This window comes from Canis aureus, chromosome 27 (assembly GCF_053574225.1).
Source record: "Canis aureus isolate CA01 chromosome 27, VMU_Caureus_v.1.0, whole genome shotgun sequence".
Lineage (NCBI taxonomy): Eukaryota > Metazoa > Chordata > Mammalia > Carnivora > Canidae > Canis > Canis aureus.
This window is the reverse complement of record NC_135637.1, coordinates 12,522,160-12,549,593: the sequence shown is the minus strand read 5'-3', so window position 1 is coordinate 12,549,593 and position 27,434 is coordinate 12,522,160. Positions and strand designations below refer to the sequence as shown.

The following is a 27,434-nucleotide window of genomic DNA, read 5'->3' as shown; positions in this document are numbered from 1 at the left end:
GAAGCCTCTAGGCAGACGCTGGCCTTTTCTGACAACTCAGACTTTGAGGACCACTTCTTTTTCTTTTTTTTTTTAAAGATTTTATTTATTCATGAAACACACACACACACAGAGAGAGAGAGAGAGAGAGAGGCAGAGACACAGGCAGAGGGAGAAGCAGGCTCCCTGCAAGGAGCCTGATGCGGGACTCAATCCCAGATCCCAGATCAGGCCCTGAGCCGAAGGCAGACGCTCAACCTCTGAGCCACCCGGGCGTCCTCCAAGGACCACTTCTGACAAAACTATTGGAAGATTCACAAATTAACTCTATCAGGAGGAGTACTCTAATTATAAAGGAGGTTGGACATGAATAGTCAGGTTGGCTGGGGCTTGAGCAAGGGCATGGGGCAGGGATATTGTTGGGGCAGAGCGGGGAGCAGGGCAACAAACTGGTCTGTCTGCCCAGGACTCTGCTGGTTGTAGCTTAGAAAGTCCCATGTCCTGGGTAAAAAGAACAGCTAGTCATGACGGAGACAGCAAGGGAGACATGGAAGGAGAGAGATGGAATGACAGAGGAACACAGAGTAGAGCCAGGCACAGAGTGGGAGAGAGGGGCAGGGAAAAAGGGAGATGGGGGGAGAGGGAATGGGACAGACCAGTAAGAAAGGCAGCCAGAAAGACAAGGGAGGGAGAGAGAAAAGACAGTGACGATGGTGGGGGAGACTCGGGGGAAGTCAGAGACCACGTGGGGGGAGCCAGAAAATTCTGAGGATAGAGCCTCAGACACAAGTGGCTGCAGTACCCATGTGACTACTGGGGGCAGTGCTGAAGAGTCGGTTATTTGAACCATCCCCTGATGGCAGGCAGCTGGTGGGCGGGAGGCCACGCTTTGGAAGTCTCCCCTGGCATCCAGCTCATCCCCAATCCCCCAGGCCATGGACAAAACGGGGGCTGGAACAGGTCCATACTCAATCCCACGGCCACACTATGTGGGACCTTTGGGCAATGGATCCCTCTCCTGCTAGGCTGAGGACACATGGTGGCTGTGGGGGTCTTGGTTGGATCAGCCAACCTCCACTCAAGCCAGCAGCCACTGCGCACATCTCTGCCTCTATGAACATTGGCCCTGGCCTCCTGGTCTGCAGGGAGGCCGGGGGCGGGGGGCAGGGAACAAGGTGTCCATGTTCACTGGACCTCATTCCCTTCCTAATCTGTGAAGGATCCTTCCTCCTAGCCTTTGCTTGTGCTGTTTCTTCCACCAGGTACACTACTCTTGATGGTTTTTGCCTAACTCTATCCCTACACAACAAAGACACTGTAAAAAATCCAAACAACTGGACACTGGGGAAATGCAAATCAGAACTGCAAGGAGATGCCAATTCACACCTACTGGGATGGGGACGGTCAATGGCGGAGAATAGCAGGTGTTGGGGAGGATGTAAAGAAATAGGAATCCCTCCCCCTCTTACTGCCCAGGATGTAGAATGGTGCAGTCACTATGGAAAACAGTTTGGAAGTTCCTTAGTAAGTTAAACATATAATTATCATCTCACCCAGCAATTCTACCCTGAGGTATATATCAAAGGAATAAAAAACAGGTGTTCGGAAACACGTATGAGTGTTCACTGCAGCATTATCCAGAATAGCCAAAAGGTGGTCTATCCACACAAGGAAATATTATTTGGCCACAAAAAGGAATGAAATACTGAGACATGAGCTACAACATGGATGAGACTTGCAAACATGATGCTCAGTGAAAGAAGCCAGACACAAAAGGCCACATATTGTAGGATTCCATTGATAGAAAATGTTCAGAAGAGGCAAATCCATACAGACAGGTAGCAGGTTGGTGGTCACAGGGCCTGGGGCAGGGCAAGGGTGGGGAGTGGGCAGGACTGATTAATGAATACAGGTTCCTTTTGGGGTGATGAGAATGTTCTGGAACTGGAGAGAGGTGGGGGTTGCACAAAGTTGTGAATATACTGGGGCACCTGGATGGCTCAGTGGTTGAGCGTCTGCCTTTGCCTCAGGCCGTGATCCAGGGATCTTGGGATGGAGTTCCATACTGGGATCCGAGCAGGGAGCCTGCTTCTCCCTCTGCCTATGTCTCTGTCTCTCTCTGTGTCTCTCATGAATAAATAAATAAAATCTTAAAAAGAAAAAAGTTGTGAATGTATTAAATGCCACTGAATTGTACACTTTAAAAGTGGTTCAAATGGTAAATTTTATGTAGTGTAAATTTTACCACCGTAAAAGAATTAATTACAATATGATACAACACAGGATGGGAACTCTTTCACAGGTACGGGCTCTGGGGTGGGCACTCCTCTGAGCCCTAATGGCTAAAAACCTTGCGTTCTAATCCTGGCTCTGCCACTAACTGGCAGGTGACCTTGGGCAAATCACTGCACTTCTCAGACTCTTGATTTCTTCTGTGAAGTGGGAATGACAGAGTCCTTCCAGTCAAGATTGATGTGAGGATTAAAGAGGAAGATACTGCAAGTGCTCACTCAGCCTTGTCTGTGACAAATGGCAGCTGTCATTAGAATGGTTACATTAGTCTTTACAACAGCCTGATGGAGAAGAGTTTCTCAATTAAAATTTTTAATTATAAAATATTACACAGTATAGAAATATACTGAAAAGGAAACACAAATTATCCTTCCCTTCCTCAGGTCCATGCCTTTAATAGATGTTAACAGTCCCTTATTTGCTTCAAATCTCTGTTTGTTTTAAAGACAAAGATAGAGACAGGCAGAGTTGTCCCCTCCCAGTCTCTTCCTGGTCCCTTTCCCCAGGGAACCCCCCTCTTTCCAGGGCGGTGAGTGGTGGCTCTTTTTGACCTTTTTTTTTTTTTTTTTGACTTTTTTTTTTTTCAAATAAGCTCAATGCCCAACATGGGGCTTGAGCTCATGACCCTGAGATCAACAGTCTCACGCTCTACCAATTGAGCTGAGTGCCTCTCTTTTTGACATTTTAATGCTCAGGCCTGTAGCCAGTGCTACAACAATGTGCTGCCTTGTCTTATGGGCATGAACTTCTAAAATAGACACCGTCACCCGGGATGCTTTTGTTGTCTGGCATTATGTTTCTGGCAGTATTCTTGATACCTGCACTTCACCCAGAATCCGACTGACCTGCCCACTGGTCTTTGTTGGGCGGGGGTGGGGGGAACTTGGGCTTCCTAGAGTCCCTCCCCTGACTCTATCTGTCCACCTTTGTTCTGTGACTCTGGACAACTCTCTGAGCCTCAGTTTCCTCACTCAGGCAAGGTTCTGACCCCATCCTGCCTGTGCATCGTTAATGGATGGATAACGGCCCAGATCTCTGGGCCAAGGATTCTGAGGCTGCCTGGAGCCGGATCGCTGGGAAGAAGAGATCAATCAGGGATTCCGGTGAGGAGAGGTGAGGGGATCAGAGGGTGTGGCTCCGCTTGCAGAGTATTTTCTCCACTTGCTCTAGGCACTCTGGCACCATCTAGAGGTTAAAACCACCAACAGAGGGCATCCTGCTAGTTGAAGGATGAAAGGTGGGGCAGGGAGACCATCTAGGAGCACACTGCAGTCTTCCAGAGAGAAATAACGGCAGCTGGGAACGGCAGTTCTGGGGGCTGGCAGCACCAGAGGGCCCCAACCACACTCACCCTGGGAGGCGCTGGGCTGCTGGCTGATGGCCTGGCCGAGCTGGTCTGAGAGCCACAGCTGCATGCGGATGAAGGGCTCTCGCCCCTTCTGCGTCAGCTTGCTCCATGGCTTCGGCCGGGACAGCATGTCGCTCACACTGCCCTGTGACAGGCCCAGCACCTGGGGATGGGCGGAGCAGGAAGGGTAGGGAGGTAGGCTCCTGGGACACTGGCCATCCCTTCCCTCCCTCTCCACAAGACCCTTCGGGACCACTGTTCACTCTGATTCTCTGGGAGACCAGGGCTGCCTTGATTTGTTTTTTCATTTCCCAGGTGCCTGCTGTGTGCCTGTGTTATGCCCCCACCATCGGCAGTACCCTTCCAGATATCCCTACATGTAAGAATCCTTCCTGACTTTAAGACCCCTCAAGTGCCCCCTCCTCCAGGAAGTCTTCCTGTGTCTTTCACTTAGGTCACTCTTATCCTCAGCTCACCCAACCCTTTGCCTGCTCCTATGCTATGGGTAGAGTTGCTGTTAAAAACTACTTAATCACTGGAACTGCAGGGCACCACTGGCTGGGCTGAGCCTTATCTCTTTCATGGCTGGGCCATTGGGAGGAACGGAGGGTTCTGTCGGGAAGGTGAGTGTTCACTGCTTGAACAACCAAAGGACTGAATGCCAGCCCTGCCCATGGCTCCTTTCCCACAGGATGCAGGGCAGGTAGTTGCAGGAGAAAGGGTTTGGGGTCATGCAGACCTGGGTCTGAATCCTGCTGTTCATACACACAACCCTCTTTCCAAACTATAAATACTGGGGGCTGGGTCCTCATGTGGTCTCCCCCCAGGTCCCATGGGCCCCATGGCCCCTGAGCTTCTTGGGAGTGGGCCCTACTATCTTCACCTTCTCCCCAAAGATCCTCTGGCAGATTCCATTCTTGGCTAGCTTCTCCTTGACCTGGCGTGTCAGCTCCAGGGTGTCCACTTCCCGGTACATGTAAAGTTCATACTGTTCGGGGGTCAGGGGTGGCACGGTGGGCTTCAGTGTGCGGGGCACATATGCTGGGTAGTAGGCCAGCCGCCCGCCGCTGCCTGCCTCGGGGATGCCCCCTTCAGACTTCAGCTCACCCACCCTGGAGGGCTCCTCCTCGCCCCCTGCTGCTTCGTCCTCGGGGGCTGTGGGGGCCTCATCCCCACGGGGCCAGGCCCTCCCATTGGGCTGTCCAGAGTAGCTGGAGGAGGAAGAGGAGAGGGAGGGTGAGACAGAGGCATAGGGGCGGCTGAGCAGGCCACGGTCTGAGGCCCAGTGGTGGTCGAAGTAGCCGGCATCTCCGATCTCCGACTTGACCTTCCGGATGATGCTCTGCACAAAGGCTGCAGGGGACAGGACTGTGAGGGACGTCTGTGTGGCGCTGCTGCTGGTTCCCCCGCCACCACCACCGCTGCTGTCCTCCTGCTTGACATAGGCTGGGGCCCCATTCTGGCTCACAGCAGCCAGCGAGGGCCGCTCTGGGGGTGAGGGAGGCACTGAGCGGCCCCGGGGGCCTGCCTCCATCTCCAGCAGGGCCTGCTGTTGTGCCTGCATCTCACGGCGTGCTTGCTCCAGAATGTTCTTGATGGCATCTTCTGAGGTGCTGGCGGGGGCTGTGCCATTGGTGATGCTGAGAGGGGCTGTGGAGTTCTTGGACTCACCTGTTGGGAAGGTGATAGGGTGGCCAGAGGCCCAGAGTCAGGGCATGGTTTGAAGGGCAAAGATGTACACAGCATCACTAATAAGCACACTTTGGAGATACTGTGAAGATATCACAATAAAGCCAGTTAAATGAATTTAATCTCTCTCCCAAAGGCAACCATATGAAATATTCTCATGTATCTCCTCCTGGTCTGCTTTCTAACTTCATGATGGGGTGATCATACTTGATGTGGGAGTGTACCCTGGTTCATCCACTCATCAACATGAATATTTTTCCTCATGATTAAAAGTTCCATCTTTCATGGTTGCCTATGCCACTTGAAGGGATATTCTCTGCTTTATTTTACTTGATCCCCCACTGTTGAACACTTAGGTTATTTCTAGTTTATCACTGTTGTGAACAGCAATAAAGGAATAGCTTGTATATAAGTCTTTGTCCCCATCCTGGATATTTCCTTCAATTCTGAGGGCAGACCTCTCGAGTTAGCCACCAGTCATGTTCATTTCCACCCTGGGGGACTGCTAGTTGCTCTCTGCTTAGCATTCACTCTTGTCAGGGACATAGAGCAATAACCCAGGCATTTTTTCTCTTGCTACCTCTTCATAGACCCCTGGCTGGCCCACTCTGCTGTGATGTTGCCTATCGATCTATCATCTATCTATCATCTATCTATCTATCTATCTATCTATCTATCTATCTATCTATCATCTATCTATCTATCATCTATCTACATTATTTTAAGAGAGAAAGAGGGAGAGAGCGAGAGAGAGAGAGAGAGTGAGCCTGTGCACGGTCAGGAGGGGCAGAGGAAGAGGAAGAGAAGTATAAGCAGGCTCCTTGCCTAGCACGAAGCCTGACTTGGGGCTTGATTTCACTACCTTGAGATCATGACCTGAGCCAAAATCAAGTCAGACACTTAACTGATTGAGCCACCAAGGCACCCCTGATATTGCTTTTTAAAATTTTCTGCTATCTTGTTTTTGACCACAGCCCCACTACTGTGGGAGAGCACTGTGCAAGGAGTTGGAGACCTGGGTTCTCCCTTTGTTTCTGTGTAACTGTGAGCATGTCTCCCCCTCTCTGCTCTCAACTGTCCTGTTTATTTAGTGGGAGAGTTTAATAAGTCTGTTTCTCATGGTTCTTTTTACTCCAATATCACGTCTCATCCACAGTATGTCCAACACGTAGTAGATCCTTACCCAAAGTTTACTGAATGATTGCATCTCTTGCTACAGAAGATTAACAAGAAAGAAATTAAGGTGTACACAATAGGGCCTCAGTGGATTATTTGGTGAGGCAGTGTAGGCTCCTTGCAAGGTGAGCTGATTCTGCCCCTCCCAGGGATGGCTCAGGAGGGAGGGCCCTTGGGAAACATTTGGCTCCCAGCACCAATCAGAGGCTTGGGAATCGGGACATTTGCTCTGAGTTGCCACCAGGAGGCAGCAGATACCACAAAGTCAGGGTGTGGAAGCCAGCATCAGGTTCAAAGTCAGCAACAGTCTGTCACGCTGCACTGTGGTGGGTACAGGGATGTGACTAGGTCCTTGGCTGCAAAAAGTCCTCAGACTGGTAGGAGGGACAGACGTATCAGCAGAGGCATTGGTAACATGAACAAATATAACAACAGAGACAAAAATAATGATGATGTTAACCGTAATGATAGCTAAATTTTCAGGGGCATCTTCTACATGCCAAGCCCCCAGGCTTGTCAGGCCTGATTTCATTTGATCTTCACACAACCTTAAGAAAGGAGTATTAATATTGTGCCTATTTTAAATATGAGAAAATGGAGGCACAGAGAGGCTATGTAACTTGCCCAATGTCACAAAGCTAATAAATGGCAGAGCCAAAATTTACAGCTAGGCCACTCTGGTTCCAATGCACCAAGCAATGTAGGTGATTATGGGGAATCCAAGGAGGGTTAGCATCTAATCCATCTGGATGAGGGTGGGGGGTTTTCTAGATGAGGTGACTTCCCACTTGTTTAGTATGAGCAGTAGGCCTGGGGTGAGGATGGCATCAGGGGCACTGGGAACAGCATGAGAATGGACATGGCTATAAGCAGTTCACTCAAGAAGCCTGTAGGCCTTCTTGAGGAGTTGGGATTTTTATCTTGAGGACAATGGGGAGCTGTGGAAGGATTCTGAGTACTGACATGACCATGTGTGTGCTCTAGTAAGAGTCCTCTGGCCTGGGTGGGGAATGGGCTGCAGTGGGACCTAGAATGTCAGTGGCAAGGCCAGTAAAGAGGCTGATGCAACAGTCCTAGCAAGTGATGATGATGGCAGTCAAGGACAGCCTCTCGTGCCACCTGGGCATCTGGCACCATCTGACAGGTTCCCAGCCCTGTGTTGGTAGGTTTGGGGAGGGACTGAGGGGCAGGGGAAGGCAGTGAGTTCCACCTCAGACACGCTGAGTCTGAGATGCCAGTAGGAGACCCTGAGGACATGTCTAGCCAGTGGTTTGCTTAGGGCTTTGGCTTTGGAATTCTGGAGAGAAGTGTGGCCTGGAGAGGGAGTGCTTTGGGCGTTGATGGAACTTCCAGGAGTGGACTAACTCATTTAGGGAAGGGTAGGAAAGTCCGAGGGCCTGGAGGAACCCTTTGTTTGATGGGCTGAGGAAAAAAGTACACTGTGGTTGGCTAAATAAGGGTTTCCCAACCGTCTCCACATCCTTGGGCCAGGAGTAGGTTACTTCACATGGCAAAAAGGACTCTGCAGATGTGATTAAGTTAAGGATCTTGAGATGGCAGACAATCCTGGGTTATGTGGGTGGGCCCCACATCATCACAAGGCTGATGAGAGGAATACAGGAGGATCACAGACAAGTGAGGAAGCTGTAGTGATGTTGGCCATGAGGCAGGGAATGTGGGTGCCTCTAGAGGCTGGGAAAGGTAAGGAAAGGGACTCTGGTCTAGAGACTCCAGAAGGAATGCAGCCTCCACTTACACCTGGCCTCTAGCCCAGTGAGGCTGACTGCGGACCTGTGACTCTCAGAACTGTAAGATAATGAATTTGTGTTGCTTTTAGCCACTGAGCTTGTGGCTGAACAGCAGCACTTCGAGGCTAATGCAGGGCCCCTGGCAAAGTGTAGAAGGTAGAGTCTGGGGATAGGAGGAAGCCAGGAGAACAGGGTCTCCTTGGAAACTATAAGTGGAAGTGCAGGAAGGAGGGTGAGGCTTAGGCCTCTATGCGTGACAGAGTTCCTGTGTGATTACTGATCCCTGCATCTCCTCAAAGTCGAAGATATCCAGACAATCCAGACCAGGGCTGCAGCAGTATAGCTGGGCTGTCCCACATGGCTGTCACTTGTCACCATGCAATATGGTTGGTGAGGCTGAAAACCTGAAGCTGTTATTTTATTTAGCTTTAAGTAATTTGAGTAGACAGTCACACATGGCTGTGGCTCCTATGCTAACAGGGATCTGGTGCTTTCCAGGCTTCACTTGGTTGCAGGTTGGTTGGCAAAGAGGTTCTGACCTGCTTGAAATCCCTGCTGTGGTAGACAAAGGCAGATGAAGGCTCATCTTCTGCTCAGGCAAGGTCCCGGAGGCCTCAGGCCTTGCCTGCTACAGTGACACTCACCCCCCTTCTGGGACTCGATCTCTTTCTTGGCTTGTTCCAAGATGCTCTTGATGGCGTCATCTGAGCCTGTCTCTGGTGTGCGGATTCTTGGGGTGATACTGCCTGGGGAGGCAAGGGGGCATTTGTTGTGGGGGCCTGCATGCTGGGGGGTCAGTCCCTGGAGCTGGGTAGGGTGAAGGGCTGGTCCCCTCCTCCCTCAGGGGCTCCAGGGCCAGGGCCAGGAGAGTGAGGGCCAGACCACCACTTAGCCAGTCTGTGTGACAAAGTGGATCTACAAATGATTCTGGCTTGAACCAATAATAACAATACAATGGTTCTAACAATGATGGCCGCCACCACAGCTAACAGTTCTCAAGCAGTTACTACGTTCCAGGGGCCATGCTGAGTGATTTATACTCATTTAACTCTCACAGGAGGCTGACAGATGGGGATAGATGGGGAAATTGAGACACAGAAACTGAAGTCAGTTGCTCCAGGTCACCCACTGAGTGAATGGCAGAGCTGGAACTCAAATTCAGGTGTTTGAATGGAGCCATTGTGTTTGTGAGGTCAAAGCTTGGGCCATTCATAAGGGATACCCTAGAAAATCAAGTCTGGCAAGGTTGGCAGGAACCAGGCCATTTCACAGAAGGGTGGACTGAGGTTTGGAGGTCCTCAGGAAGCATCTGCCTGCCAGGGTGGCCCCTGGGCACAGGCTTTTTCCAGAATGATTGGCCTGAGCTGTCCCATTAGGGCCAGGTATGGAGCAACGGGTAGCCGCGGGCCCCAGGAAGGAGGGAACAAGGATATATTTCCTTGTTTTACAGAAAGGAAAACCGAAGCACAGGGAGGCAAAGTCACTTGCCCCAGGTGACACAGCTGTGAGGTGGCAGTGTCTGGCTCTGACCTCCTGCACCTTGGGATGGGCCCTCACCTCGCTGCCGCACCTGGATGGTCCTTAGGGCCAGCACGTTCTGCTCATCCGACAGGAACTGCTTCATCTTGATGAAGGGCTCCTTGCCCTTCACTGTGAGCTTGCGCCAGGGCTTGGGCCGGGCCAGGATCTCACTGACTGAGCCCTGGGACAGCCCCAGCACATAGTGGCCAAACACCCGCTGCCCGATGTTATGTTTGAGCAGCTGCTCCTTCACCTGGAACGCAATCTCTGCCGTGTCCAGCTGCTCCTCCTCGGCTCCGGCCCCCGTCCCGGCTGTGCTGCTCCCGCCCCCCTCCACTGGCTCTGGGGCCCCAGGTGGCTCAGGGCCAGGAGCTGGGGTGGCAGGGGCTGTGGGGGGTTTGGTGCTGTAGAAGGCCGGGGGGAACACCAGCAGGCCTGTCTCTCCCTTGAAGGTGGCGGGTGGCATCATGTGCTTGGACAGCAGTGCGTCCCCTGCCAATCTGTCCCCAGAAGCCAAGCTGGGGAAGGGGGACAGTGAAAAAGTCCTTGGGCCATCGGGGCCCAGTCCAGGGCCCAAGAGGGGCTGCCCAGGGCTGGGGGACAGGGGGTCTTCGGGCCCTGGTGGTGGCGGGAGCTGCGGAGGGGATGGATAGGACTGCTCCGTGCCCAGAGAGTCCTTGATGGAATCGTCCTCCGAAGGGTCCTCCTCTAGAATGTTGAGAGACAGACAGATGGAAGAAGAGAGGAGAGAAAGAAGCAGATGTGACGGGGAGAGAAAGAAATATCAGAGAAACAGAGATAGGGAGACAGAGAGGCAGAGACAGAATGAGAGGCAGAAAGAGACAGAGGGATGAAGAGACAGAAGGGGGGAGGCAGAGAGATAGGGAGAGACAGAAGACACACACATGGAGAGAAATTCAGAAACGGAAAGGGGGAGGAGAGGGCAGGGGGTACAAGGAGAGAGGTGCTACGGGTGCCCCACGGCACAAAGACCTTCCCTTCTAATTCACAAACCCCTACCAGGGCAGGCCTGGCCCACACGCCAGCTCCAGGGAGCCCTCCCTCCTATGGTGAGAACAGCCACTGAGCCCCTGTTACGTGCCAGCGCCTGGCCCCAGGGTGGGGAGTTTGGATCGACGCCAACTGCAGCAGGATGCTCACTCCTGGCCCCTTGCCCACCTTGCCACTCTCCTCTTCCCCCATGCCCTGCCTGTTTGCATTCCCCATGTGAACAGCACCCACAAGGTGGATCCATTATTTCCCTACTTTACAGATGAGGAAACAGAGGCAGCACAGAAAGTATGTGCTGGGGCCACACAGCTATAAGGTCATGGAGCCATTGTGTGGGGAGGAGGGCTGAGTCACTGAGAAGGTGATCTGGGGTGAGAGCACGGTCTGCAGGTCATTACCAGCAGTCCTGCTACGGGGGGAACAGTGTGAATGCCCTCCTTGTGTCCTGTCACCTCTTCTGATGCTCACCAGGGCTTGGGGATGAGTGGAGCCTTTTGGGGAGGAGGGGTGGTCTTAGGAGGGCCTGAGTGAGCCGTGTGGGCTAGGTGTGTATGAACACTGCCAGTTGGCCTAGCTATGGAGAGCACCCAGCTCGGGGCCACTACACAGCAGCTGCTCAATAAGTGTGTACCCCTTTTCTGCATCTCTCCTGCCCACATGGGAGGCAGTGGTCTGCAGGCATAGAGAAGGCCAGAGGCCCATGGGCAGGCCCATCCCCATCCCTCGGCCCCAGGAGCATCCCATCTTCCCTACCAGGGCTGGGCAGGAGGCCAGGCTTCTCCAGAAGGAATTTCTGAGCAGGGAAGAAGGTCTCCTTTGCCATGAGCAGTGTGTCTTCAGGCTTGGCCATGCCCTGAGGAGACAAAAAGCGGAGCTGAGAGGGCTCCCAAGGGCACCCTGCACTGTGGGACACAGTGGCGGGGACACTCACCTGGGGGAGGCTGCAGGTGCTGGAGGCCAACTTCATGGCTTTCAAGATGCTGCCAGAGAAAGTGGAGAGAGTTGGAGGCCAGCCAAACTCCCAGGGCTTGGGGAGAGGTATTGAAAGTACTCCCTCTAGCTCCTCTTCCCTGACTGGGAACAACTGGCCACCCATGGACCCTACAGAACACTGGACTCAGGACAACAAGAGCCCTCAATGAGCAGGCCAGTGAGCTGGTTTCAGTGACACCCGGGGGGTGCTGTGTTCAGCAATCCCCACACTGGCTGGCCTGAGCTAATCCGATGAGAGCACCACCCCTCGCCAGTTCCCACACGGACCCCGAGCTGCCCTGCACGTTCTCCTCTAGGTGGCTCTGAGTGGCAAAGGACCAAGCATGCTTAAATTCTCATACTGAAGCTGCCATGAAGGAGAGACAAGGGGACAAAGGAGACAAAGTGGGGTACAGTGGGAGGGGGAAGATCATGAACTTTGTCCAGGGCCCCTCCTTGCCCTTGCCAAGGAAGAAGGCTGGGGGTTGTGGAGCCCCGCTCTGCATGGTACCTCAGCTCTGTTTTAATCTCTTCGTAGTCAGACTGTGCCTGGAGCTTCTCTTCCAGCTTCTAGAGGAGAAGACAAAGATGGGTTTAGGCTGGTCCATACTCTTCTGCGTGGGGATGCCCCTTCTGTCTCCTGTCCGTATACCTCCTCTCCCAAGACCTACTTCTATGGCCTCAGACTTGGCCGTGAGTTGTCGCTCTAGGTCCGCGATCTGGTTGGCGGATGTCTCCTCCAGCTCCTGCAGAGAGTTCTGGAGGTGCTGTACATCCTTCAGTAGCCGCAGGATCTCCCGATCCTTGGAGGCTAGGGCAGCTTCAAGCCGGGGGCCCGAGCACAGTGCGAAGTTCACCTTATCCTGAGGACAAAGTGGGGCTTTGAGGGACTAAGAGGTGTGGGGCAGGGGGCTGTAGGGCTGGCTTCCCCACCCCTGAATCCCAGACAAAGTGGGAAATCCATCGGTGGCACAAACTCCCCCCACCCTGTGCTGGGCTCCCCAGAGTAACTCAGCTGCTTCTTATAGACTCTGGCTTTCCTCCTCCTATCTCTGGGCCTTTGTTTGGGCCAGTCCTACCAGCATGGATGCCTTCCCTCTGGTATTAAAACCGAGGGAGAGTGGGCAGGGAAGGTTTTCTGGAGGAAGATGTGTCTAAGAACTGTGATCAAGTTCAAGTTAGTGATTTTGAAGATTGCTTGGCAGCAACCCTCCAGATGTCCTCCAAGCAGAGAATAGATGAGCAGGCTGTGGTATATCCACAAAATGGAACATGATACAGCACTGAAAATGGATAACCCACAGCTATTAACACAGCATGGACCATTCTCTCAGAATATGAAGTGAAAAAAGCCAGATACCAAAATGTGTGTGTGATCCGATTAAGATCGGATACAAAAACAGGCAAAAGCTGGTTGTGCTGTTACAAGTCAGAAGAGCAGTTCCCCTTGGGGAGTGGTACCCAGATGCGGACATGAGGGGGCATTCTGGGTGCTGGGAACATTCTACCTGTTGATCTGGATGCTGGTCATGGCATCTCTGAAAAGTTCAACATGCTGTGCACTCATGGTATGCACATTTTTCCTTATATAAACTTCAATAAAGCATTTGTTAAAAGAGGGCAAAAAAAGGGAGACAGTCCTGTGAGGAAGCGGTGGGGACTGGATTCCTGGCAGAGGGAACATCACAGATAAAGGTTTAGGTTTCAAAACTGGGCACAGGTCCTATCCCAGAGAGATGTTTCCACTCCATTCCAGGCAGACCCTCAGGATTAGATCCAAGACCCTGTAGCCACAGGCCATACTACTGGTGGTTCCTTTCTCCTAATTTGCCCCCAGCCCCAAGCCCCTTGGCTTCTCCAGGTTTTAGGGAATGGCCTCTTTGTCCTGGATGAAGATGTTGTTGATGTTTGAGAGGACCTGAAGTCAGGCTGGTCCTGAGCACAGTTACAGATCAATCTAAGAAGGATCACGAAAAACAAAACAGAGCAGAAAACAGCTTGCCACTACCAACACCAGCTATTCTTCCAGGGAGATAAATGCCAATTAAAACAGGAAGCGGATGCCATTAACACATTAAATTAATTAGCATCGAGCGCCACTGTTGTGCTCAGAACCCGCCCCCCCCCCCCCCCCAGCAAAATTCCCTGTGGCTGATTAGCACAGGCATTTGCTGGGTTCCACGGGGGTTAATTAAGAACCACTGGCAAATCCTTTCTGGGGCGAATTCACAAACTCTCTTGCCCTCAGCCTGTCTCGTGCTCACTCTTTGTGTTGTGCAGACATCCAGTCACACGGGCATACACACACACTGCCTTCTGGGACACAGGCACAGGGGGACACAGCTATAGACAGCACACACGGAGACATGTAACTGCTGGAATACTCATGCTGACATGCAGACACAGAGAAACACCCAGGCATCAAAGAGCGATATGGACATGCCACTGTGACACACAGACATGTATGTGCTCAGAGATCACACGTGACTTGGGCAAAAACACCTCAGATGCATCCAAGCCACACTCCTGTTGCTAACGGCAGCATCAGGCATTCACTGAGTGTAGACTATAAGCCAAGCACCATCTTAGGTGATTTACATGTAATCCTCCCAACAGCCCTATAAAGTAGGTCTGACTTGTACAAGTGAGGAAACTGAGGCACAGTTAGATTAAGGATACAGTTATTTGCCCCAAGACCACAGACATACACATTCATAGTAACACATGTCCACAGAGACATAATCCAATGTTGAAGCAGAAAAGACAGATACAGGCGCACTGGCCAATGTTTCAGGGTGTCAGGTGACGTAAAAGTTATGCTGGCCACTTCAACTGTGTGGGTGGAGACTGCCAATCACCCTGGAGCAGACCTGTGGTAAGGAATTGGGAATCTAACCTCTTGGTATGCAGAGATCTGGAAAGAAGGTGGACCAGCTTATGTAAGGAACCCCAAACTTTCTGGGAAAGAAGCAATAGAGACTGTTTCTCTTCTTCCCTCTTTTTTTTTTTTTTTTTAAAGTAGGCATCATGAAAAAAAAAAAAAAAAAAAAGTAGGCATCATGCCCTATGTAGGCCTTGAACTCATGACTGTGAGATCAAGAGTCACGTGTTCTACGGACTGAGCCAGCCAGGTGCCTGGCAATGAAGACTCTTAACACAGGACAGAAGGGTCTGGCTGGGGTGGCTCTGACTGAAATCCCTCTGACCCCAGGACCCCAGAGGGGCAACCAATCAGGAGGAAAAAGAAAGATGCACTGAGCAGGCTTAACACAGGAACCTCAGGACTGATATTCTAGACTGGTGCTTGGTAGCGTGTGGCTGTTCGGGGAGAACCCACTGGAATCACTTTGGCATGTTTTGGGAACCAGTGGCTGATGGGAGTGTCAATCTCCGATCTTGGTCAAGTAGTCCTACTGTGAGTTGTGGGAATGGAGAACCAGTGGTCAATGTCGACACCTGGTGGCAACCACCAAAACTGCTGTCCTATTGCTCAAACTTACCCTCCTACCCAGCTTGCCAGGCATCTGGCAATGGAAATGGTCCTTTCTGGCCTGAGTAAGTTGCTGGCATTCTTGGACAATTTGGGGTAAAGGAAGATGCTGGACTTCCTATTAATCACATATGGAAGCTTGAGCTTGCAAAGAGTTGTGGCTTTATTTTGAACTTCAGCTGGCAAAGCAAGTCATAGTAATTACAGTTAACTATGCATTGACCTTGGCAATTAAGATGCTATGCCCACTGTATCTACACAGATTCATGTGCATAATTTCACACAGATGCACATGACTGATCCACAAAACGTCATCCATATATTCATACTCACCAACATGGCTTTTCCCAAACTTTCCCTCTGGCTCCCCCACCATCCTTACCCCACTGGGTCCCTGTGGGGAGCAGCAGGCCAGGCGGATAGAGCTGTTGACGGAGGCCAGTTGTTCCCGAAGACTTTCTACCTCCCGCTGGGCAGCCTCAGCGCGCTGGGGAGGAGAGTCGAGGCAGGAGCAGTTACGAAGTGAGCAGGGTCACACTGGATCCCACCCTAGCCTTTGCCATTGCCCTGCACAACTTAGGCAGGGCTGGGTGTTTGTCTCTAGCTCCCATGCCACCTACTGCCACATGGATGGAGCATCTGCAGAGGTGGCTTGCCAGCCCATGAGCTGGGGCAGGCCCCGGGCAAGGCACTTCCTCTCCCAGGGTTTCAGTTTTCCTCTTGTGAAATGGGGGCAATGAAATACATCTAAATCAGAATGCTAGTTTACTGAACTGGGTCTACGGTGGATCTTAACTCCTCAAAAATTTCTAAGAAAAAAGTCTGAAAGGAAGCTTCCAAATGTTAACAATGTAGAAGCCTTGTGGCTTTATAGAGAGAAATTGTACTTTGTCACTCCCTGTTTTTTTGTGACCTTGGGCAAGAGATTTCATCAGCTCAACCTCAGTTTCCCTGTTTGTAAAATGGGATGATAGAAGTAACTACCTCATAGAGTTGTTGTCATAATAATTATGGTTACCTTTCATGCTGACCTTGGTAATCAAGAGGCTATGCCTACCATATGCACATGGAGACCCACGCACACCCATGTTCACATTTTGTTAATTTATTTAGTTGATTTGTTTACTTACTGGTTATCCTGTGTATCCTGCCTTGTGACAGAAAATGGTCAGGTCAGTTTTGTTTTGGAAAAGGTTTTGGGTGTGTGTGATTGTAAAGAAATACTTTTGTTTCTGCAGTTTGGGCTTTCTGAGCAAATCTGACTGAAACAGGACTGGGCTAAATGACAAGGCTGGAGGTCAGTTTCTGACATTAGCCCGTGAGAACTGCAGATTTTCCTCTCTGAAGGTATGTGTTTACATTTCCATGGAGGGAAGAAACCCAGACCATGGACACATTTGCTGGGTTGTAAAGCTGGGTTTAAAGCTACTAGAAAGTTACTAGTCTTATCTTTCCCTCAGAGAGAAGTATTTGCATTCCACATGCTAAAAAAACCAGGATCCTCGCCCTTCTGTTCATCATGACACTAGGAAGATAGTTTTCTCCCTCTCTCAGAAAGTCCTTCTATATAACCACCCAGATTCACACATGGGGGTTCCAGTACAAACTCTGAGGCATGCGGGATGATATCTGATTGTCACCCCTGGGTAAAAGCTGAGGCAAACTGGCAGGGTTATTACTATGTAAGTAATAACATTGCTCTGCTCTGCTCCAGGATCCTCTTGTTCACATTCTGGACAATATTAATACAGATTTAAAAAACCGTAATTTGGACAGCCTGGGTGGCTCAGTGGTTTAGTGCCACCTTCAGCTCAGGGCGTGATCCTTGGGCCCTGGGATCGAGTCCCACGTCGGGCTCCCTGCATGGAGCCTGCTTCCCCCTCTGCCTGTGTCTGCCTCTCTCTCTCTCTCTGTCTCTTTCATGAATAAATAAATAAAATCTTTAAAAAAAATAAAAATAAAAAACCCTAATATTATGACATTTATTTTCTTCTCCATACTTTCTATAATGAGGTTTTACTTTAATACTCAGAAAAGATAAACATTAAAAGAAACTGTTTCCTATCCAAACTACTCTAAGATTTCTTTTCTCAAGCCTATTTGACTGGCAAAGATCTGAAAGTTTGACGATACACGGTTGTTAGTGAGGTTGCAGGGAAACAGGTCCTCTCTTAACTGGCTGCAGGGAGTGTAAATCAGGCAGTTTGCCCACATCTGTCAACTAAAAATGCACAGATTCTCAGCTCAGCAATTCCACTTTTAAAAGTTTACCCTATTTATTGGCTCAGGTATGTCTGAAAGAGTGTGCACGGGAGTTCACTGGGGGATTGATGATGAGGGTAAGAGATTGGAAACATCATCATCTTCATCAGTAGGGGACTGGTTAGGCCATGGGTGGGCAAACTACAGCCTGAGGCCTGTTTTGTAGATCAAGTTTTTCTGGAACACAGTCATATCTATTCGCTTGCATACTGTCTATGCTTTCACATACAGCAAAGTTGAAGAGCTGTGGCAGAGACCTACAAAGCTGGAAATATTTACTCTGCCCCTTTACAGAAAATCTGCCACCCCTGGGTTAGATGACAGTGTGTCCACGTAGTGCAATACCACACAGCTGTAAAACAAATGGGACTGCTTTTATACAGATTTAGAACAAGTTCTAAGATATATGTGGGGAAAAAATAAGGTTCAGGAGGGTGGGCATCGTATAGTATAGTTTCTGTTTGAGAAAGGTATAAAAATTGAGAAGAAAGAGAAATTAAGGAGTCAATCCCATTTACAATTGCACCCAAGACCATAAGATACCTAGGAATAAACCTAACCAAAGAGGCAAAAGATCTGTACTCAGAAAACTATAGAACACTCATGAAAGAAATTGAGGAAGACACAGAGAAATGGAAAAACATGGTTCCATGCTCATGGATTGGAAGAACAAATATTGTTAAAATGTCTATGCTACCCAAAGCAATCCATACATTCAATGCAATTCCCATCAAAATACCATCAACTCTTTTCACAGAGCTAGAACAAATAATCTTAAAATTTGTATGGAACTTGAAAAGATCCCGAATAGCCAAAAGAATGTTGAAAAAGAAAACCAAAACTGGTGGCATCACAATCCCAGAATTCAAGCTCTATTAAAAAGCTGGAATCATCAAGACAGTATGGTACTGACACAAAAACAGACACATAGATCAATGGAACAGAACAGAGAACCCAGAAATGGGTTCTGGACTAATCCTCAACTAATCCTCGACAAAGCAGGAGAGAATATCCAATGGAAAAAAGACAGTCTCTTCAACAAATGGTGTTGGGGAACATTGGACAGCCACATGCTGAGGAATGAAATTGGACCATTTTCTTACACAAAAATAAACTCAAAATGGATGAAAGACCTAAATGTGAGACAGGAATCCATTAAGATCCTAGAGGAGAACACAGACAGCAACCTCTCTGACCTTGGCCACAGCAACTTCTTGCTAGACACGTCTTCAAAGGTAAGGAAAATGAAGGCAGAAATGAACTACTGGTACTTCATTAAGGTAAAAAGCTTTTGCACAGCAAAGGAAACAGTCGACAAAACCAAAGGACAACTGACAGAATGGGAGAAGATGTTTGCAAATGACACGTCAGACAAAGGACTAGTCTCCAAAACTTATTAAGAACTTATCAAACGGGATCCCTGGGTGGCGTAGCGGTTTGGCGCCTGCCTTTGGCCCAGGGCGCGATCCTGGAGACCCGGGATCGAATCCCACATCGGGCTCCCGGTGCATGGAGCCTGCTTCTCCCTCTGCCTCTGCCTCTCTCTCTCTCTCTCTGTGTGACTATCATAAATAAATAAAAATTAAAAAAAAAAAGAACTTATCAAACTCAACACCCAAAGAATAATCCAATCAAGAAATGGGCAGAAGACATGAACAGACATTTTTCCAAAGAAGACATACAAATGGCCAACAGACACATGAAAAAATGTTCAACACCACTTGTCAAGAGAAATACAACCACATCAAATCAAAACCACAATGAGATACCACCTCCCACTGGTCACAGTGGCTAAAATTAACAACTCAGGAAATGACAGATGTTGGCAAGGATGTGAAGAAAGAGGAACCCCCTCTTACACTGCTGGTGGAAATGCAAGCTGATGCAGCCACTCTGGAAAATGTAGAGGTTCCTCAGAAAGTTAAAAATAGAGCTACTCTATAACCCAGCAATTGCACTACTAGGTATTTATCCAAAAGCTACAAACATAGTGATCCTTAGGGGTACCTATACCCCAGTGTTTATAGCAGCAGTGTCCACAACAAACTATGGAAAGAGCCCAGTTGTCCATCGATAGATGAGTGTATAAAGAAGATGTGGTATATATACAATGGAATACTACTGAGCCATCAAAAGAATGAAATTTTGCCATTTGCAACGACATGGAAGGAACTAGAGGGTATTATGCTAAGTGAAATATGTCAGTCAAACAAAGACAATTACCATGATCTCACTCATATGTGGAATTTAAGACACAAAACAGAGGATCATAGGGGAAGAGAGGAAAAAATAAAACAAGCTGAAACCAGAGAGGGAGACAAAGCATATAAGACTCTTAATCACAGGAAACAAACTGAGCGTTGCTGGAGGGGAGGGAGGTGGGGGAACGGGGTAACTGGGTGATGGACATTAAAGAGGGCAAGTAGTGTAATGAGCACTGGGTGTTATACAAGACTGATGAATCACTGATGTCTACCTCTGAAACCAATAATATATTATATATTGACTGAATTTAAATAAAATAAAAAAATTACCCCCTAGAAACTGAGGGTAAAGGCCAGATCTCTTTTTGGGCAAAATTAACTTCTTTACTAAACAGTGGGTTATGCATATACATATTTATCATATTAGAAATTAAAACAGATAAATTGTTAAAATACTTAATAGTTCATTTTAAAAAATAATAAACTTATTACATGTTAACAGAACATGTAATTCACGAGCTTGTGAGTAGATGTCTAGAAGGAGACCCTAGACACAGGTGAGAGAGGCTGGGAAGTGGAGTTGGGGAAGGAGGCAGGAGTTTCCTAAGTATGAACATTATTGAGTTCTGAACTAGTAAATGGATTATGTATTTAAAAAATTACCCTAAAAATGCTGCTCTTTACCCTGCCCTTATGCCTGCACAACCATGCTTCTGGGCCCTTCCTCCAAAGAAAGGCTCCTGGGCTTTAGAACTCAGCTGCCAGGTGTACTACTCCAGGGAAATGACCCCTTGCGGTCACACTGCTGGCCCCTCTTGGCCATGTCCCTGGCTGCTGGCATTGCAGGGAGGTTGGTGTGGGTAGAGATGTGTTGGGCCCTTGAGACTCCAGACCCTATCCCATGGCCACACTTCACCTCCTTTCAGACTTTTGCCAGCTTTACCCACCAGGCGGCAGTACATTTGAGGCCTTCAGAAGGCAGGGTGAAAATGGGAACTTGTAGAAGCTAATGGGCTTTTGAGAACTTGGGCTGGAACTAGAAGCGGGGGACACTAGGAACTGTGGGATCTGCCCAGTGCTGAGCTGGTGTGGCTGGGATCAAGGGAAGAGGCTGCAGGAGACCTGGTGGGCTGGGGAGGGAAGGAAAGCAGTGGGGGCTCGTCCCTTGTCATGCCCTCAGGCTCTGTGGAACACTTTTCCTCACTCAGTCTGCTTGGGAGAGACCCACTTCCCAGCTTGGCCTGTGGGCTGGGCTCACCAGTCACCGCTCTGCGGCCTTCCTCCTGGCCTTTACCGAGGCTGTGCCCTGGCCTGGAATGCCATCCCTCTGCATTTTCAATCTATTCGCAGGTGTCAGCAACCTGGCTCTCCCTCCATGATGTCTTCCCTGACCCTCGAGTCTGGCTCAGGTGCCCCATCCCCAAATGTGGCTGCTTGGGTCACCCTGTTTCTCAGTGTCAGCACCCCTTCCTCCCTTCTCTTGGAGCTCAGGGTCCCAGACACTCCCCAGTGCCAGCACTCAGCATGGCACATAGTTCAGTATGGACTGGGTTGAGTCCCTCCCCCCAGCCCAAGACCCCCCTCCCCCCCCCCCCCCCCCACCCGCCCTGGACTGGCTGAGCGCTGGCGCACATCTTCTCACCTGATTAGCTTTCTCCAAGTTGGTCATGATCAAACCGACTTCATCCGCCCTGAGACAGAAAGATAACACCCTGAGAGGGGTGTGGGGCAGCCTCTGGGCCCCTGCCTATCCAGATCACCCCAGCCTCTACCTGGACCTCAGGGTCTTGGAGGCTAAGGAGGCTGCCCTCTACCCTTCCCACCGGAGAGAAACCAGGCTGGGCATAGAAGAATCCAGGCTGCAGGGAAGTGGGACAGATGCCTGAGCACCACATCCCTTCCAGGCAGCCTGGCCTGCTGCCTTCTCCAGGGGTCTGTTCTCTTTAGCTGCCCAGAGCTACACCTCCCAGCTGTGCCTTCTACCGGGAATGTCCTTCAGGAGAACAGGACTCTGAGCTTTAAAACCTAGCTCCCAGGACGCCTGGGAGGCTCAGCGGTTGGGCGTCAGGGCATGACCCTGGGATCTGGGATCAAGTCCCACATCGGGCTCCCTGCATGGAGCCTGCTTCTCCCTCTGCCTGTATCTCTGCCTCTCTCTGTGTGTCTCTCATGAATAAATAAGTAAAATCTTAAAAACAAAACAAAACAAAACAAAACAAAAAAAACCCAGCTCCCAAGTGCCCTTCCAGGAGGCTTCTCTCAACTACCCCCATGGTGATCATTTACTTATTTTGCTGCTTCCCTAGCCTCCAGACTGCCAGCACACAGGGGGCCAGGACAGGCCTTATCTACCTCGGTCGCCCCTCTGCTGAGCGTGGGCTGGGGGACATGGGAGGCCTGCGAGGAGTTTGGTGACTATAAGGTGCACACATGCTTTTAGGCATGTTCGGGGCTTTCTTACGTGTAAGCTGTTCCCCCTGCCCACAGCACCCAACCCGGCATTCTTCACATAGCCACCTCCTGCTCTCCTGCTCATCTTTACATTGCATTCTGAAGGTCACCTCCTTAGGGAAGTCCTCTGTGATTACCCTGGATGACAGGACCCACCCTCCCTGTTGTTATTTTCTTTTGCTGCCCCTGGTTCTTCCTTTCTTAGCATTCAACAGGTGCCCAGAACAGTGTCAAGCACACAGTAAGTGCTCAATAGTATCTGTGAAGGAATGAATTTATCACTGAACATCATCAGTTATTGTCTGTCTCTTCTCCTGGACTGAGGACAGGGCCATATTCTAATATTTCTTCCAGGGACCTAACACAGCACGGGGCAAACAGTAGGTGCTAAGTAAGTGTTTGTGGAATAAATGAGGTCTTAAAGCCATGTTGAGTCCAGAGTAGTTTAAGTGAATGACACTCAGCCCCCAAGGGTTGGACTGTGGAGTGGTGATGGAGACAGTTCTAGGAAGTTGGGGTAAGGCCCCTGCCCAACAGACCCTACTCAGCCACAACCCAGAATGTCATTTGGTGCATGAATGGCACAGCAAATGACCAGTGAACAGCTGTGTGCCAATGGGGGTGGGGAGCACTGGATGCTTAATGAAATAGGCACTTCAGGCAGTGAGTTGAAGGGAGAAGAGCCAGAAAGAGAAGGTGTATTTGGCAGGGTCAGAAGGAAGAGACCTACCTGGTGGGGTCGGAGGGAGGAGGCATGACTGGGAGGGTCAGAGTGAGAAGGCATACCTCAGCAGGGTGTTCACTTACTTGGATGCTGCTTCCTCATCATATTTCCGCCGCAGTTCCAGCAGCTCTGTCTGTGTGGCCTTTAACGCTGGGAAGAAGTAAAGCACCAGGATGAAGCCCCCCACCTCACCACCTCCCCCAAGAACCAACTCCTGCAGGGCTCAGAAGGCAGAATTAGGTTCAAGATAGTATGGGAAGACCTTTCTTTTGGTTAGAACCAGTGACAGAGTTTCCTGCCCATGGAAAGGCTTCAAGCTGGTTGGAGGGCGGACAAGATGGCCCTCTAAGAGTCTATGAAGCTCAGAAGACCCAGGCAAGTGGTAGGGGTCGGTCTGTCCCCTGGCCTGGGTGTGAACTGCCCACACCCTTAGGGCACTACAGGACCTGGGTGAGGCCATCCATCCATGAGCTTACCACCCCGAGGTCCAGAACTGGCAAGTGAGGAGGACAAGGAGCAGCAATGAAGTCAACAGTGATATGTATAATAAATGACAAATTTCATATAAAAGTCCAGATTTCTAATTTCTTCAAGGAAATTGAAGACTTGGTGACACTGGCCCATATGGCATTGGCTGGCTGGAGCTCAGCAGTGGCCATCTCTTTAGTCAAGGCCTAGGTTGTCCAGTTTGCTCCAGACCCCACCCTTCTCTACTGCCTTCCTTAACCTGGCTGGTTTGGTTGTGAGTCTGGCCCCTACAGGCACTGTGTTTGCCACTTCTGTTTTACTTCTATTTCTCAAACCCTCTCTCCACAGCACCATGGCCTCCGGGGACTAGGCTCAGACCCCCACTGGGTAATGTTGATCTTTCTTCTTCCTCCTCAAACTCCCCACTTGCCATCCTGATTCTAGAATACTCAGCTGAGCCTGTGATCATAGTGTCACTGTCCTCTCCCACTCCTCTGCCTGGTCTGACAGGCTGAGAAGCCGCATGGGACAGGGAACATGTGCCAGATACATACCTGAATGTAGGACTTTGATCTTTTCCTCTGCCTCCCCCAGTCTGGCTGCCAAAGTGATCTGTACTTCTTGAAGACCCCTGCAGAGAGACCGGGGCTGCTCACACAGGCTCTGCATGTGCCCATGTGCAGTGGTGTTGCCTGGGTCCTGGAGTCAGCGCTCCTGGCTTCCTACTCCCTCACCTGCTCCCTGTAATCTGCACCTCTGCCTTTTTAACCAGTTCTAAACATGAAATTCAGGCATTTGGCTGCCTTGCTCTTTTGCTGTGTGGACCTATATTAGCCAGTGACCTTGCCTCTCTGGGCATCAGTTTCCTCATCTATAAAATAAGGTTTCTGCTGGGGTTTGCCTCCACAGGTGTTGTGAAACATCTTCAGCATGATGCCTGGTACCTAGTGCTCCCTCAGTACCATTAGTTACTATTCTTGTCCCCAGGGGGGCATTTTTTCCCCCCGTCTTTGTGTCAGTTGTTTGGGATAGTCATCCAGCCCACTGCAGCCTAGAGCTTAGGTGTGATGCAAGTGTCTCAGCAGAGAAAATGGGGCTCCAGCTGGACTGGGGGAGAATTTATACAAATCCTGGGCCTTGTGTTTGGCTCAGAGACTCTAGGGAAGGAGCCCTTTTACCTCTGATCCTACATCCTATCTCTTCCCCTCACTCACACCACTCTAGCCACACTCAATTCCCTGCTGGTCAAATGTTTCTACCTCACCAGACATGTTTCTACCTCAGGGCCTTTGCAATGGCTGTCCTCTCTGCCTATAAGCCCTCCCCCTATTTATCTCTAAGTTTCACTCTCTCACCTCCTTAGGGCTTGGCTCACCTCAGTGAGGCCTCTCCTTATACCCTTTTTAAAACTTCAGCCTTAATCTCATTCCCACCCCTGCTTTATTTTCCTTCACAACCCTTATCATCATGTAGCAGACTATTCACATTATTTATCTTGTTTAATTGCGTCTTCCTCATGAGAAAATAAACTCCAGGAGGGCAAGGAGGTTTGTCCATTTGTTCACTGCTGTGTCCCTAGAACAATGCTTGGCACACAGCAGTGGCTCCATAAATACATGGAACAAATGAATAAAGAAGTAAGTGAATGAATGGATAAATGTAATGAGCACCAGGAAACTGTCCTAGAAATGCCCCAACAATCCGGTTTATAATAATCCAGGCATTGTTACTCCCACATCAGCTCTAAGGACAACCATTTACTGACATACACTCCTCCAAGTGAGTTCTGAGCTAAGCTCATATATTCATTCTTATGGTAGACTAGGAGTTGATATCATCTGTGCACTGATCAGGCTCCAGGACCCAGTGTTTCAGCCACACGCTAATCTTGGGATTGCTGTGAAGGTATTCTGTAGATGGGGTTAACATCTACAATCAGTTGACATTAAGTAAAGAGAATAATCTCCATAATGTGTGTGGGCCTTGTCTAATCAGTTGCAGGTCTTAAGAATAAAACCGAGAAGAAGAAATTCTGCCTCAAGACTGCAGCACTGACTCCTGCCTGACAGCTTCCAGCCTGCTGGCTGGCTCTACCAATTCAGACTTGTCAGCCCCAATTGTGTGAACTAGGTCCTTAAAATACATGTCTTAAGTAAAATAAAAAATCCTTTTCATTTTATTTCTCTGGGGAACCCTGACCAATACACCACCGTTAGCCCCATTTTCCAGCTGGGAAAACTGAAGCTCAGACAGGTGATGTGACCTGCCCAGGGCTGGCCACTGAGTTGCTGAGGTGTGGCTGGAAACCAGGCCTGCATTTCTATCTCCAACCTGCACTAGATTTTCTGAAGGTCCCACCACCTCCCAGCCAGGTGAGGCAGCAGGGGCCCGCCTGTTCCTCCCCACTCACTTTTGTTTCTCCGCCTCATTTCTCTGCAGCAAAGTTTCTGTCAGGAGGGCTTTGCTGGGAATGCCCGGGAGGCGGCTCCCCTCGGTCAGCGTGGGCCCTGCCGGAGACGTCCCCTCTCTCTGCTCTAGAGGGAGAAAAAGAGGGAAAACCACCTATCGCTGGAAGTGGCGTGGCAGCCAGAGCTGCCTTCTACAAACCGGATGGATTGGTAGTGCTGGGACAATAATTCATTTCCCAAACTCAGGAGGTAGAGAGAGGGCATCTGGAGAGACCTGCCATCACCACTGTCAGTTGGGTTGTTGCGTCGGAGCAGGGGGGCGTGTGTGAACAAGCATCAAGTTCCCATGGTGCCAGCCTCAGGCAGCATGCCCAGGGGCTGCCTTTGCCCTCTGGGATCTGTTCCTGCCTCCTCAGCCTTTTTACTTTTTTAAGAGTCATGGCAAAATATACATAAAAGCATACAATCCAGCGACATTTAGTACATTCACAGTATTGTGCCACTGTTAGCACTAACTCCAGAACACTGTCACAACCCCAAAGGAAGCCCGTCCGACACTCCTTCCCCACCCCCACCCCCCAATTCCTTGGCAACCACAATGCAGGATCTGCATGTTCTGGATATTTCGTATCGTTGAAATCATACATAATAGATGTCCCTTTGTGTCTGGCTTCTTTCACTTAGCAAAATGTTTTTGAAGTTCATTAAGTTGTAACATGGATCAGACCGTCACTTGTTTTTATAGTTAAGTAATATTCCATTTCATGGCTATGCCACATTTTGTCTTCCCATTCATCTGTTGACAGTTGTCTTGATTGTTTCCACCTTTGGCTGTTGTGGACAGTACTACTGGGAACCTTTGTGTACATGTTTTTGTTTGAGTACCTGCTCTCAGCTCTCCGGAGTAGATAGCTTGGAGTGAAACTGCTAGGTCATGGGCTAACTGCAGGTTTTAACTCCCCTCCCCATAGGTGATGGCATACGCTCAGATGCTCAGTCACAGCTCACCTTACCTCCAGGGCCTTGAGGCAGCGCCCGCATCAGGTCCACCTTTGCAAGCCTGTGGTGGCTCCTTCAGGGGATCAGTTTGTGTGCCTTCGGCACTCAATTTGTCATGGGGAGAAAAGGTGCTCAGGGACCAGCCATCGAAGGTGAATGTCTCAAGAATTAAAAAATCTGGGTTCCCGACCTTGGGTCTGACTGACTTGGTTAAGTTCTGTGCTGGTTGTTAAGGTCCTGTGGTGAGCCTGGCACAGCAGGGTGAATGCAGGGCTGGGCAGTCTGCAAAGTTCCTTGAGGGCCTGGCAGAGTGTTCAGGGCCTGGCTCATTCTCACACACACACAGACACACACATGCACTGGGAAGGTTCCAGGGGCTGAGGCCACAGCAGCGAACAAACAAACAAGGTTTGACCACCAAGATACCCAGAAACAAGTGTCCTCACAGAGAGACACAGCCCAGGTCCAAGGTCAAGACCCTTGGTTTGAATCCCTGCTTGGCTGCCTGCTACCTCTGAGATTCAGTTTCCCTGTTTGTAAAATGGGGCCAGTGACACCTCAGAAGGTTTATACGAGGAGACAGTGGGATACAGTGTGAAAGGCACATGGCACAGAGCAAATGCTCTGAAGATGCGGTTCCCACAACCACTATTATTCTGATAGAGGGAAGTTCAAACCCTAAAGGGACCTCA

The 27,434-nt window shown here is 49.9% G+C and overlaps 1 protein-coding gene across 20 annotated transcripts in view; it reads right to left on the bottom strand.

Moving 5' to 3' along the window:
* CUX2 (cut like homeobox 2) overlaps positions 1-27,434 on the bottom strand; it is a 283,562-nt gene that overhangs the window by 13,577 nt on the left and 242,551 nt on the right. For 18 of the 20 annotated variants that reach the window (XM_077875622.1, XM_077875640.1, XM_077875619.1 and 15 more), the window contains 13 exons: positions 25,746-25,869; positions 23,890-23,966; positions 22,951-23,017; positions 21,335-21,383; positions 15,609-15,713; positions 12,408-12,599; positions 12,248-12,306; positions 11,696-11,744; positions 11,518-11,617; positions 9,790-10,461; positions 8,877-8,978; positions 4,503-5,290; positions 3,623-3,782 (listed from right to left, as the gene is read on the bottom strand). In XM_077875622.1, the coding sequence (XP_077731748.1) occupies positions 3,623-3,782; positions 4,503-5,290; positions 8,877-8,978; positions 9,790-10,461; positions 11,518-11,617; positions 11,696-11,744; positions 12,248-12,306; positions 12,408-12,599; positions 15,609-15,713; positions 21,335-21,383; positions 22,951-23,017; positions 23,890-23,966; positions 25,746-25,869 (2,544 nt within the window). The remainder of the gene's footprint in view (positions 1-3,622; positions 3,783-4,502; positions 5,291-8,876; positions 8,979-9,789; positions 10,462-11,517; positions 11,618-11,695; positions 11,745-12,247; positions 12,307-12,407; positions 12,600-15,608; positions 15,714-21,334; positions 21,384-22,950; positions 23,018-23,889; positions 23,967-25,745; positions 25,870-27,434) is intronic. The other 2 variants (XM_077875623.1, XM_077875639.1) reach the window with 2 other exon arrangements.